The sequence below is a fragment of the Lathyrus oleraceus genome, chromosome 1, assembly GCF_024323335.1.
Source record: "Lathyrus oleraceus cultivar Zhongwan6 chromosome 1, CAAS_Psat_ZW6_1.0, whole genome shotgun sequence".
In the NCBI taxonomy this organism is placed as follows: domain Eukaryota; kingdom Viridiplantae; phylum Streptophyta; class Magnoliopsida; order Fabales; family Fabaceae; genus Lathyrus; species Lathyrus oleraceus.
The window spans coordinates 92,411,027-92,425,492 of NC_066579.1; the positions used below are offsets into that span (position 1 = coordinate 92,411,027).

Genomic DNA, 14,466 nt, shown 5'->3' on the forward strand with positions numbered 1-14,466 from the left:
CTGTTACTAACTAATTACTAACAATCAACTAACATTTAACTAATCTAGTTAACTACAATTAAACTAACATATCTTCTAAATTATCATATTCAAATTGAACTAACTTGCAATTTCCCTCAAACTAACATTGTTATCACACTATCTGATTTTGTTCATTAAACAACTAACTTTAACAGTTAACCTAACTTCTAAGTAAGCTTGCCCTAAAAGCTACCAAAATTGCTTACATCTCCCTCCAATTCAGTCTTCAAGCTCCTCTATTTAAAAAATTCTTCCTCTTCAATCAAAGACAGTCACCATTTACTCACACTTCACCCTCAATCTTAATTTCTCTACAACTCTCTCTTCTCACCCTTCCAAACTCCATTAGAGCTCTCTTCAAGATACTCCTCAGAGCATCACATTGAAGTTCTGAAAGAGTAGAGCTTGGCCTCACTTCTTTTAGTCTCTCCATTCAAGTTCTAACCAACTACAACAAACACAATTCCCAATTGACTAAGGTTCAATTTCATAAGAGGAAGAAGAAGTAAGGAAGAAAATTTTCAAAGTTGAGATCCAAGGCTTACCTAATTACATGTCTAGGTTTCTTTCTCTGCATCTTCATCTTCATCTTCATTGGTTCAACAACTCTAAGAACCATTTTCCGCTCTGGACGTAGGCTTGGTTATCTTGAGGCTTTAATTCTTTACGCCATAATTGTTACCATACTATATAATTTTGAGTGATAAATAAAAGCCCTAAGGTGGTAGCTTAAAATTGAGATTTGGGGCCATTTAATTTTAAATTGAAGATCTAGGGTTCTGGAGGATTTTTCGGTTGGATTGAAGGTTTCAGTAGGATTTGGAGAGAATGTTTTAGAGAAGTAGAAAGAAGATGAGGAGAGGAGTCTAGAGGTGGTGGCCTTGTGCATTTCTTGGCTCCACCGCCGCCGGGGCGATTCCTGGTGCGGCGGATCAATTTGCGGCATCAATATAATTGAGAGAGAGAGAGAGAGAGAGAGAGAGAGAAGGTGTGTCTGATGAATGAGTGTCATACCCTAATTTTTAACCCTAAGATCTCACATATCATTTGGGTCATTGCAAACAAACAATATCACATGTTGGTCCTGTTGGTGTAAGCCCTAGAGGCCAATACATTTTGGTACTTGTATCGAATAATAAAAGGCATTCTCTTTATTATGGTTGATTAATAAAGTCCCTAGAATAGCTAGTCTGTTTAATGTATCAAGTATGACTTAATCATGAGATCACATTAAACATAAGGACACTATTCTTAAAGTATCCGTAGTCGAGCTTTAGTGTGAAGTGGGATAACATTAAAGCATTAAGACTATTATGTTTGTAGACTGATGATCACATCTCATGGATCATGGATAAAGAGTTATCAAGTCTTAAACATAGGTATGAATATTAGGAGTAATATTTATACCGGATTGACCCGCTATGAGAATACTATATAGAAAGTTATGCAAAGTGTCATAAGTTATTCTCATGGTGATAATAGTGTATTCCACTCTTCGACCTGAAACCACTATGGATCCTAGATGTGGAATCGAGTGCTTTATTGCTGATCCAACATTGTCCGTAACTGGATAACCATAAAGACAGTTGATGGGTACTCCACAAAGCATGCTGAGGGACATGAGTGTCCTAGATGGAATTTGCCCATCCTGCGTAACTGGATAAATGTCTATGGGCCCAATATTGAACTGGACAAGGATGACACGGTCTATACCTTGTGTTCAATATAGACATAAGGGCAAAAGGGTAATTATACACATAAGTATTATCACAGAAAGAATTGTCAGATCACATGACATTTTCGTGTCTTGGGTAGCAGTGATGTGTTGCTAGATACCGCTTACTGTTTATTATGTTAAATGCGTGATTTAATATAATTGCCAACGTCACGAAAACCTACAGGGTCACACACAAAGGACGGATTGATGGGAGATAGAGTAACTAAGGAATACCGTAAGGTACGGTGCCCTTAAGTGAGTTATAGAGCATCGTAAGGTACGATGTACTTGAGTAGAATACGAAATATGGTAAGGTACCATGAGCTTAAGTGATTTTGGGCATATTATAAGATATGGGCCAAAATACACTTAAGTGGGCTTTTAGCTTGAAGCCCACACAAGTGGTTCTATAAATAGAACCCTTGTGCAGAAGCAAAAATTTGCGGTTGCATTATTTTCGTTTTCTATCACTCTCTCTCTCACTCAAAGCCTTCATTCGTACCAGCTAGCACTGAGATTGAAGGAACCCGTTCGTGTGGACTGAGTAGCGACGTTGTCATCGTTCAACGTTCGTAATCGCTTCGTGGATTTGCATCAAAGGTTTTGATCGTCACAAGAGATCTGCACCAAAGGTTTCAGTCGTCACAAGAGGTAAATATTCTATCACTGATCATGACCATTCGTAAGGATCTCTAAAGGAGAAAATTTTAATTTCCGCTGCGTTTTGGACCGCAATTCTCCTTCAGTGGTATCAGAGCCACTTACGAAACCATGAATCGGATAGCTGTTTAATTTCTGTATTAATATGATTAAAAGACAGAATGAATCAATTAATTAAACGAGTAATTAAATTTGGCATCATGAGTGTACGAGTTGGATGATTGATGTTGACTATGCTTCGGAATCCGACATTAGTATGGTGAAGCAGCGATACATCGATCGTCCATAGGTTACGCAATTGAGACCGATCAACTTATATATGATATAAGTAATCCTAATGCAAAATACGGTATATGTGATATACTGTTTCTGTTTCGTTCATTCGAACACTAAATGATTGTTTTCCTTTGAGCGATCAATGGTCATTTGCTTCGGAATCCGACATTAGTATGGTGAAGCAATGACCTGTTGATCAATCATACTGAATCAACAATCGAGGTGTGTTTGACGGTCTGAAATTGGCGCATTAGGGTTGGTGACGGCGCAAGGGTTATGCCGTCAAGGAGTTGTGAATTTAGGGCTTTTTGGAAGAGGTCCGTAGACTGTTTCAAAGTCCTATTAGTTTGGCTGCGTGAAGCTCGTGTGACGAGCGTAACAGGCGTAACAAACTGGATGCGTGACGGTCGTCACGTGCTTTGTGACGGTCGTCACATTCACAAGCCCAGAAAAATAGGCGTTTCTGTTTTGGCCCTGTGACGGTCGTAACGTGTTTTGTGTGACGGTCGTCACACTCACATGGTCTGTGACGGTCGTCACATGCCTGTGACGGTCGTCACACTCACAGAGTCAAAATTTTGGGGGTTCTGTTTTGTGACTACGCAAGGGTTGTGTAGATGCAAAACACCGTCCGCTGACCGGGCAGCGGAACCCCCGGCTAACTCTGCGTAGTGTGATCGGTCGCCGAAATTTAATTTTGTTTTAATTAATTAAAGGAATTAAGATTAATAATAATAATAATAATGTTTTATTATTGTTGCCTTGTTGTGATCAGTTATGGCCTTAGTCTTCCTTTATTTTGTTTTGGGTTTTTTAAATACGACCTGCGTGTCGTGCCTCTCCTTTTGATCTCTTAATGTAACTTATTTTCTCATCTCAAACCCTCGTATGTAAAACGAGTTTCTTCTGGAATGCAATGTTATGAATAAAGAGAAGAAGACAATGTTATGAAGAAAGAAAAGATTTCAATATCAAAAGAGGACAATCTTGAAGATCTTGCTTGGAGAAGCTTAGAGAAGAATTCAATATTAAAGGAGGACAACCTTGAAGATCTTGCTTGGAGAAGCTTAGATCGTTGTAGGTTAGCTTAGGTTCTCTCATTGGCTTGGGAGAACAATTGCGCTAGGGGCCATAACTGTTTCATTTTGTTTGTATGTATGTTGATGCATGTGAGAGACGATTTATATGATAAACAAGCCGGTGAGATCATAACAATTGCAATTCCCTCAAACTAAAATATTAAGTTTATGCTTTCCAAGTTTTAGCACTCATCAAGACTAGTATCGGATAATGTAGGTTTCGCCAAAGCGAGGTGCATGTTCTATATTAGTAAGGTGCGATGGGATAATTGTAATATCCAACTGCTAAAACAATGGGTCAAACTTAACTAAACAAATTATGATGATATTATATATGTTTGCTTTCCAAGTTTTAGCACTCATCAAGACTAGTATCGGATAATGTAGGTTTCGCCAAAGCGAGGTGCATGTTCTATATTAGTAAGGTGCGATGGAATAATTGTAATATCCAACTGCTAAGACAATGGGTCAAACTTAATTATAATAATATCATATATGTTTTAGAAGTAAGAGTTGGGAATAATCCATATGATGGATTGGAATAAGGAGTTATTCACCCAACTGAATTTTTCGAGAGTTGTATGAGATACAATTGGAAGGAGTTCCTACCTAAATAACCTAGTTTTGTGTAATCCGCCTACGCGGACTTAGAACGAAGTGAAATATGGATCTCGACCCACTAGAAAATCTTCCAACGGGATTTTCCGAATCAGATGATGAGGGTCATTTGTTTTGAGTAAAATAGTGGGAGCATATTTAATTAAAGGCCTAATTAAATATGTCAATGATACTTATATTTTCTTAATCCTTATGTAGATAACCATGACAGCAAACACCTCTAACAACATCTTGCGATCAATCCTTGACAAGGAAAAATTGTCTGGAACAAATTTTCTGGATTGGCACCGAAACCTGAGGATTGTCCTCAAACATGATAAAAAGCTGTATGTCTTGGAGACACCTGTTCCTGAAGAGGAACCTCCTAGTTCTGCACCTAAGGCAGAAAGAGATGCTTATAAGAAGCATGTCGATGATGCCAATGAAACTGCTTGTCTCATGCTGGCTACCATGAACTCAGAATTGCAAAAGCAACATGAGAACATGTCAGCGTTCGATATGATCGAACACCTGAAGCTGCTCTATCAAGAGCAAGCAAGGCATGAGAGATTTGAAGTTTCAAAAGCCCTTTTCCAAAGCAAGTTAGCTGAGGGAGCCCCTGTAGGTCCCCATGTACTCAAGATGATTGGGTATGTGGAAAACCTTGAGAGATTGGGTTTTCCCCTCGAAAAGGAACTTGCGACTGATTTGATCTTGCAATCGTTGCCAGATAGTTTCAGTCAATTTGTCCTAAATTTCAATATGATTGATATGGACAAATCTCTTCCTGAACTGCTCGCCATGTTAAGAACTGCCGAGCAGAATCTGAAGTCAAAAGGGAAGTCCATTCTGATGATCGGAAATGGAAAGAGACAGAACAAAAGGCCCACCAAGCAGGGTGATAAAGGGAAAGGCAAGGAAGTTGCCAAACCCAGACCCACCGTTGCTGCTTTGAAGCCTAGTGGAGGCATAGCAAAGGCAGGCACCTGCTTCCATTGCGGTAAGACCGGACACTGGAAGAGAAACTGCCCAAAGTACCTGGAAGATACGAAGAATGGAGTAGAGACTTCAACTTCAGGTATTTTTGTTATTAAATAAATTTATCTACTTCTGCATCATGGGTATTAGATACTGGATGCGGTTCTCACATTTGTACAAATGTGGAGGGGCTGAAAAGGAGTAGAGATTTGGCAAAAGGTGAAGTTGACCTACGAGTTGACAGTGGAGCAAAGGTTGCTACTTTAGCCGTAGGATCTTATGTATTGACTTTACCTAGTGGTTTTATAATTCAGTTAGAGAACTGTTATTATGTACCTGCAATTAGCAGGAATATTATTTCCATTTCTTGTTTGGACAAGTTTGGTTTTTTCATTTATAATAAAGAACAATTGTTGCTCAATTTATTTGAATGATATATTCTATGCTACTGCACAAATGAGCAATGGACTGTATGTCCTTGATCTCGAAATGCCTATTAATAACATTAATACTAAAAGGGTGAAACCTAACGAGTTAAAACCGACTAGGTAAGAATATTAAAACTCTTCGATCAGATCGAGGTGGTGAGTATTTAAGCCTAGAGTTTGATGACCATCTGAAAGAGTGTGGGATCCTATCCCAACTTACTCCTCCTGGAACACCCCAATGGAATGGTGTATCTGAGAGAAGAAATCGAACCCTGTTAGACATGGTCCGATCCATGATGAGTCACGCCGATCTTCCAAACTCCTTTTGGGGACATGCACTATTGACAGCAGCTTACACACTTAACCGGGTTCCATCCAAAAGGGTTGAGAAGACACCATATGAGATATGGAGTGGTAAGAAACCACATATGTCTTACATAAAGATTTGGGGTTGCGAGGTTTATGTGAAACGACAAATTTCAACTAAGCTTGAGCCCAAATCTGACAAATGCTTATTTGTGGGGTATCCTAATTAAACAAGAGGGTATTACTTCTACAATCCTTCTGAGGGCAAAGTGTTTGTCGCTCGAACTGGAGTTTCCCTAGAAAATAATTTTATTTCCAAAGGAACCAGTGGGAGGAAAGTAGAGCTTGAAGAAATTCAAGAATCACAAAGCATCGACACACCTATGGAGGAATTGGAGCAGGAAACACAAGTAGTTGTGTAAGAGCAACCTGCTCAAGTAGAACAAGACCAGCGTAGGTCAGGCAGGATACGTCACCTACCTGAGATATATGGATATCTGATCAAGGTGATGTATTACTCATGGATCAAGATGAGCTTGTGACCTACTCATGGAATCTTCGTTTTGATGAAACAGTAAAACAATATGGATTCATCAAGAACGAAGATGAGCCTTGTGTCTACAAGAAGGTTAGTGGGAGCATGATCGTATTCCTGGTATTATATGTAGATGACATATTACTTATTGGAAACGATATCCCTACCCTGCAACAAGCAAAGTCTTGGGTGGGGAAATGCTTATCTATGAAGGACCTAGGTGAAGCAGCCTATATATTAGGAATCAGAATCTATAGAGATAGATCATAAAATGCTTGGCCTAAGTCAGAGTACATAGACAAGGTGCTGAGACGCTTTAATATGAATGATTCCAATGGTTATGTGTTTTGCTGAAATGGTGGCGCTGTGAGCTTGAAAAGTTCAAAGCAAGATACAGTTGCTGATTCTACAATCGAGGCCGAGTATATTGCTGCCTCAAATGCAGAAAAGGGAGTTGTTTGGATCAAAAAGTTCATTAGTGAACTTAGCATAGTCCCTAGCATTGTGGATCCCATTGGTCTCTATTATGATAACAATTGTGCTATCGCACAAGCCAAGGAGCCTAGATCTCACCAACGATCCAAACACATACTTAGGCGTTATCATCTCATTCGAGAGATAATAGATAGAGGAGATGTGAAAATATGTAAAGTACCTACACTTGACAATATAGTTGACCCACTGACAAAGCCTCTTGCGCAGCAGAAGCATGATGGCCATACTAGATCAATGGGCATACGGGGTATGCCTGATTGGCTCTAGTGCTAGTGGGAGATTGTTGGTGTAAGCCCTAGAGGCCAATACATTTTGGTACTTGTATCGAATAATAAAAGGCATTCTCTTTATTATGGTTGATTAATAAAGTCCCTAGAATAGCTAGTCTGTTTAATGTATCAAGTATGACCTAATCATGAGATCACATTAAACATAAGGACACTATTCTTAAAGTATCCGTAGTCGAGCTTTAGTGTGAAGTGGGATAACATTAAAGCATTAAGACTATTATGTTTGTAGACTGATGATCACATCTCATGGATCATGGATAAAGAGTTATCAAGTCTTAAACATAGGTATGAATATTAGGAGTAATATTTATACCGGATTGACCCGCTATGAGAATACTATATAGAAAGTTATGCAAAGTGTCATAAGTTATTCTCATGGTGATAATAGTGTATTCCACTCTTCGACCTGAAACCACTATGGATCCTAGATGTGGAGTCGAGTGCTTTATTGCTGATCCAACGTTGTCCGTAACTGGATAACCATAAAGACAGTTGATGGGTACTCCACAAAGCATACTAAGGGACATGAGTGTCCTAGATGGAATTTGCCCATCCTGCGTAACTGGATAAATGTCTATGGGCCCAATATTGAACTGGACAAGGATGACACGGTCTATACCTTGTGTTCAATATAGACATAAGGGCAAAAGGGTAATTATACACATAAGTATTATCACAGAAGGAATTGTCAGATCACATGACATTTTCGTGTCTTGGGTAGCAGTGATGTGTTGCTAGATACCGCTCACTGTTTATTATGTTAAATGCGTGATTTAATATAATTGCCAACGTCACGAAAACCTACAGGGTCACACACAAAGGACGGATTGATGGGAGATAGAGTAACTAAGGAATACCGTAAGGTACGGTGCCCTTAAGTGAGTTATAGAGCATCGTAAGGTACGATGTACTTGAGTAGAATACGAAATATGGTAAGGTACCATGAGCTTAAGTGATTTTGGGCATATTATAAGATATGGGCCAAAATACACTTAAGTGGGCTTTTAGCTTGAAGCCCACACAAGTGGTTCTATAAATAGAACCCTTGTGCAGAAGCAAAAATTTGCGGTTGCATTATTTTCGTTTTCTATCACTCTCTCTCTCACTCAAAGCCTTCATTCGTACCAGCTAGCACTGAGATTGAAGGAACCCGTTCGTGTGGACTGAGTAGAGACGTTGTCATCGTTCAACGTTCGTGATCGCTTCGTGGATTTGCATCAAAGGTTTTGATCGTCACAAGAGATCTGCACCAAAGGTTTCAGTCGTCACAAGAGGTAAATATTCTATCACTGATCATGACCATTCGTAAGGATCTCTAAAGGAGAAAATTTTAATTTCCGCTGCGTTTTGGACCGCAATTCTCCTTCAGGTCCTTCCCGTATCCATCTTTGGGTTTGCTTTTTTGAAGGGATCACCAAACACCTCTTTGTTGGTTTATTTTACCTTTATGTCTATATGATTAATTGCTTATCTAACCACTAATAAAAATACCAAAAATATGTCTTGTTTTCCTTAAGTTTATTGTGCAAGGTAGGGCTTTTCAATCAAGAGCATCTCAAAGTTTTGTTGCTTACTTCACAAGGAAAGTTAAAGGTTCATGTGTTTATTTCCATGCCTTATTCAACAAGCAACTTCAAGCTTTTAGCAATTTAATCAAGAGGCAATCAAGGACACATTATTTTGAGTTCATATGATCAACCATGTGCTTTGAAATGCAATAAAAGTCCAAGTACACAAGCTTGATCCAAGTGGTTTGACAAAAAAGTCAACATTTGAAGTCAAAGTTTCAAGAATCACAACTCCTTCAATTCTCAATATTTTTGAATGCTTATTTTTGCATATGACTCTTATCAACATCCTCTAAAACTTTTGTTTAGATGACAACATTTTCCCTTTATCTTAGAATAAATAAAATTCAATGACGACTCTGTTGTATTTCGAGCGTGCGATGCGCTCAGGTATTTTTTCACGGCACGACACTGAGATTCGAACCCGAGACCTACAAATTAATTCACAACGGTTGTTTTTTTACCATTGTTATAAGTATCGCTACCTAACTTATAACCGCGGTCACTCAGTCATTGTGGAAACCATCATACATATAATCACACGCTACCGAATAATGGATATAAAACCGACATATATGTGTTTTCCGAAGTAGTGTTAGGAGAGGAAGACAAGCTTCATGGAAAGAAAATTTTAAGAAAAATAGAGAAATTTTGTAATGTTTTTTGAAAGAATAATTTTACATGAAATCAGGTTCGGCCCAATCATATCGGAGATCCCGTTCTAATTTTAAAAATGGGCTCAAATTTTTAAAAAAATACAATTATAATAATTAAAATATATATATCAAAAATACAATTATATATTAATTAAAAAAATTAATTATAATTATTTTGAGTTTTGATCAATCTTAATTTTTTTATGTATTGAGTTTTTATCATAACATTTCTTTTAATTATTGAGTTTTTTAATAACATTTTATTTATTTTTATTAATATTTATAAAAAAAATAAAATTTTTTAAAATTTGAGGCCTTCTAAAATGCTAGTAGGTTCATGGAGAGGCCAAAGGTATCACACTTGGCAGCGGTTAAGAGGATCCTTCGTTATGTGAAAGGTTCTCTTGGCTGTGGAATTTTGTTTCCGGCAAGTGACACAGGCAGAAGGTGCAATTTACTTGAATACACCGACTCCAATTGATGCGGAGATAAAGATGATCGAGAGTCTACGACTGGTTATGTCTTTATGTTCGGCGGAGCACCAATCTCTTGGTGTTCTAAAAAGGAGCTGTGGTTGCTCTCTCTTCTTGCGAGACGGAGTACATTGCAACGTCATTGTGTGAAAGCCAAGTTGTATGGCTTGTGAACTTACTGCGTGAGCTGGACAGCAGCACGAGAGAAGTTGTTTTGTTGTTGGTGGACAACGTTTCAGCCATCAATCTTGCTAAGAATCCCATAGCACATGGGAGGAGCAAGCACATTGAGATGAGATTCCATTACTTGAGAGATTTAGTGAGTTCTGGACAGTTACGTTTGAGCTACTGCGGAAGTGAAGAACAAGTCACGGACTTGTTGACGAAAGCGGTTACGAATGATGTTTTCAAGCGACTCGTGGTGAGGTTGGGCATGAAGAACATTGAGCATTTGAATTAGGTGGTGTGTTGGATGATTAGAATAAGTCAAATGCAGTGTAATTGACTTTTGAAGTGTTTTTGGAGAATAACTTATTTGAGAAGCTATTTTGGAAGACTTATTGTTTGCTGCAGAAATAGCAATTTCCTGAAGTCAAAACAGAAAAACAGTTTTGTTTTATTAGGCAGTTTTGGATGCTTTGTTTAGTGGTTTGTACACTATAAAGAGACCTCAATTATAATATTTGTGGTTAATGCCTTCAGATAATGCCATTCAATATTCTCATCTCAATTTTTCTTATTTCTCAATTTTCATCATCTTTCTCAATTAACATTTCTACCACCAAAATAACAACTTCCACCATTAATTCACCTTGAACAAGTTTGATCTTGTTCCAACAGCATCTATATAAATAATTGGTATTTCAAGATTCTTTTAATATAGATATTTTTAAATAGTTTTATCCAAACTGATATGTAATTGCAGAGCATTATCTGCATCACATATACATAAATACATAAATTCATTGCATGGAACTTGAATATCATTGACATTGATGAAAGAGCTAGAGAAGTTTCCATGACTTGCCTCCATCCATATTGAACTTTTTGAGTCTTCCAAACAACATAACAAGTATAAGAATAATCTTTCCTTCATCACTCCATTTTCCAACAAACCCAATCCACTTATTTTCACAATTTGCTTCTGGATGTAATTGTCTTTCACAACTGTATCCTGTACTAAATCCTACGTTCCCATAAGCACTGTTCATATACAAAACACATATATGGGTTAATTAATTATACAAAATAAACATCTTGAGATTTTAGCATACATAAACTATTATTTCATGTTTGAAATTTGAGTCTCAAACTCATTATTATTGTTATTAATTTTTAATATTTTATTATGTAATATTATATAGTCATAGATGATATATATATATATATATATATATATATATATATATATATATATATATATATATATATATATATATATATATATATATATATATATATATATATATATATATATATATATATATATATATATATATATATATATATATATATATATATATATATATATATATATATATATATATATATATATATATATATATATATATATATATATATATTGTATTATCGGATAATATAAGATAGTTAATACCATGCCATCATGTTGGTGATGTGACCAAATAAGATGCATCTGCTACTGTCACGAGGTAGAGTTGTCGAGTTAATGATGTTTTGATTTCAATTAATGCAATAACTAACATGATTATCTCAATACAATAGACATCATTATTAAGTCTCCCCTTTTAATTTTTTGATTAATTTGGAAATCAGTCGCTAAAGTTTTAATATTTTTTTAGATAATATATCTTCACGTAGGTATTAAAAATAATAAATGTATTGAATAATTTTTTTTTATAGAAATAGATACTTAAATTTAAAAACAGAAAGAATAATAGAAGTCTAACCTTATAACTTCAAGAACAATATTCAAAACATTGAAATTGAGAGGATCTTCCTTCAATTTTTTCCTCTCAGTTATGCACACTAGAATGATGAAAATGGTTAAATAGGAGAGTTGAGAGAATATCAGATTTTCAGAAACTTTTCCTCTTGTCTTTTTCATCCTCTTACTGCTAATTTCTGAATCTTTCAATGGGAGGAATGATGTGTAAGGAGGAAGGTACCTGTACAAATTAACAACTACATATATAAATAAGTCGTTATTTAATTATTACTAATAACTTTTCTTTCCCTTAAATTTATCATTAATAATTTTCAACAAAACAATCAAATTACTTTTTTTCTTCCATTTAACATCAAAGATTTTATATTGAATTTAATTTATTTAAATACTAAATAATGACCGTCTTCATAAACTATAATTCAGTGTCCAAACTTTATCTTTTTTTTAATAATTATATATAGGAATAATTTCACATTAAAGTAACAATTATTGGATTGTGGAGTACTATCTAGGGTAGATAAGATAAACCAATAATTTTAATAAAATGAAAGAAAACTTAGGTAGGAGAAGTCAAATTATGCAAAATTATTAATTGAAAATTTGAAATAATTAAGAGACTGACAACAGATATCATGGGACTAAATTCCAAAGTTGACATTATTATTATAATATATAACCCAAAGTTGCAATAATGCACTTTTAAATAAAAATAGGAACATGCAGGGTTGTTCATGTTAACTAGCATTCAGTGTGAGATAGGTATATTGTAATACTGCAGCATACGCTCTGTATCTGACTATCACTATATAAATACATATATTTTAGATTATATAATATATATATTATAAAATTTAGTATTTGATTAAAATTCTATATAGTATAAATCATGTTAGTAAATTTTTATCTAAATTTAAAATTATTTAATATATTATTAGAATAGTATACTTGTAATATACTAAACACGGAGAGACATATTAAATAATTTTAAATGTTCTATATAAAAAACAAAACAAATAATTACAAAGTTGATCAACATATAGTATTAATTTTTTATTTTTCAATTTTATAAAATAATATTCATTATTATTTTTCAATTTTTATAATAAAATAATCAGAAAAAATAGAGAGAAAGTGAGAGAAACTAACATCATGAGTACAAACAACACCAACATGGCTTGTGACAGAATTGAGATATCCACGATAGTTTCTCCAGTATGTCTTGAATTAATACTTTGAAACAATACACCAATCAATTTCTCATAATTATTCATCCCCTTCAAACCTTCTGAATTCCAATCCATTAAACAAAACAATGTAACTTGAACCACAAGCAACCCAAAAACAGTAGCCACAAGAAACACAGAATGTTTCCCCTTCAACAAATGTTTGTAACCAACTTCCTCTGAATGCTTCAAAAGATAACCACACTCTTTCTTCTTGTAGAATTTTCCCAACACCCATATGCAAAATCTCAAAAATGGAGGATACAATGTGTTTCCAAGAAGCACTTGTGGAATAAGCATAAGAAGAAGACCAGAATTTTTCTTAAAAACAATCATGTTTTCGTTTGTTGGAACAAAACCACAGCTTGCAAAAGTTGAAACTATAGTAAAAACAGAAAATGTGAACATTTTAAGATTCTTGTTTTTTAGTATTTGTTTCGTACTAGGAATAATTGTAAGGTAAAGAGACACTCCAAATATACCTATAAAATGGAGAACTAGAATGTAACCAAGAACTACATAGCCTAAATATTTCATAGACAAGTACCTTAAATTTTCATTTGTAGTACTCAAAGATTCATGTGATATATTATGTAAAGATTCATGTGATTTACTATGTAAAGATTCATGTGATTTATTGTGTACCTCGTTTGTGTTTGTTGTGACCATTTCAAGTTCAAGATGAATTTGATCTACGACGAAAGGGTTTAGAGACGCAAGACGAGCATGAGACGTAGCGATTTTATCTAAATCAGTTTTGAGTCTTGATCTAATGAAATGGAGTCCTACCATGGATGTAAAGATTTCACCACCTATGAACATTAAAATGGTGATGATGATTAATTGAGAGTTTGAAAAAATTTGCATTTCAATTGTTGACATGCTTGAAACTGTTGTGGCTGAAATTGAAGTGAAGAATAGATCTAAGTTTTTAGGTGGTGTTTGTGAAGAAGAAGAGTCAAGAGCTTTGAGAAATCCAAAACCTAAAATGGAAAGAGATGTGAAATATACAATTTGAATCCATAATGGATTTGCTCTTAAGAGGATGAAACGACAAAAACATGCTGCTAAGAAAAAAATTGATTTGCTTAGACAAGCAAGTTTTTGGCATGATGTGTTAAAAAGATGTTGCAACTTTTTTAAAAAGGAATTTAAGATATTCATCTCTGTTTTTGTCTTACACAAAGTGAATATATTTGTTGTAATGGATTATGATGGAAGAGAGGGTATTTAAAGA

At 35.2% G+C, this 14,466-nt stretch overlaps 1 protein-coding gene across 1 annotated transcript; it reads right to left on the reverse strand.

Annotated features, from left to right (window-relative positions):
* Nucleotides 1-10,993: 10,993 nt before the first annotated feature.
* On the reverse strand, nt 10,994-14,393 carry LOC127115467 (cation transporter HKT1;3). Its single transcript, XM_051047006.1, has 3 exons — nt 13,153-14,393; nt 12,008-12,226; nt 10,994-11,282 (listed from the first exon to the last, which is right to left on the reverse strand). The coding sequence occupies exons 1-3, from the start codon at nt 14,391-14,393 to the stop codon at nt 11,084-11,086; spliced, it is 1,659 nt and encodes a 552-aa protein (XP_050902963.1). The 3' UTR covers nt 10,994-11,083.
* Nucleotides 14,394-14,466: the final 73 nt, after the last annotated feature.

What these genes read in the sequence shown, in the direction of transcription:
- LOC127115467 (XM_051047006.1), bottom strand. Translation starts at nt 14,393, where the DNA reads ATGAATATCTTAAATTCCTTTTTAAAAAAGTTGCAACATCTTTTTAAC. An exon ending in GTGTTGTTTGTACTCATGAT is followed by an intron (nt 12,227 to 13,152) that starts GTTAGTTTCTCT and finishes TAATTTGTACAG; the next exon opens with GTACCTTCCTCCTTACACAT. An exon ending in ATTGTTCTTGAAGTTATAAG is followed by an intron (nt 11,283 to 12,007) that starts GTTAGACTTCTA and finishes GTATATGAACAG; the next exon opens with TGCTTATGGGAACGTAGGAT.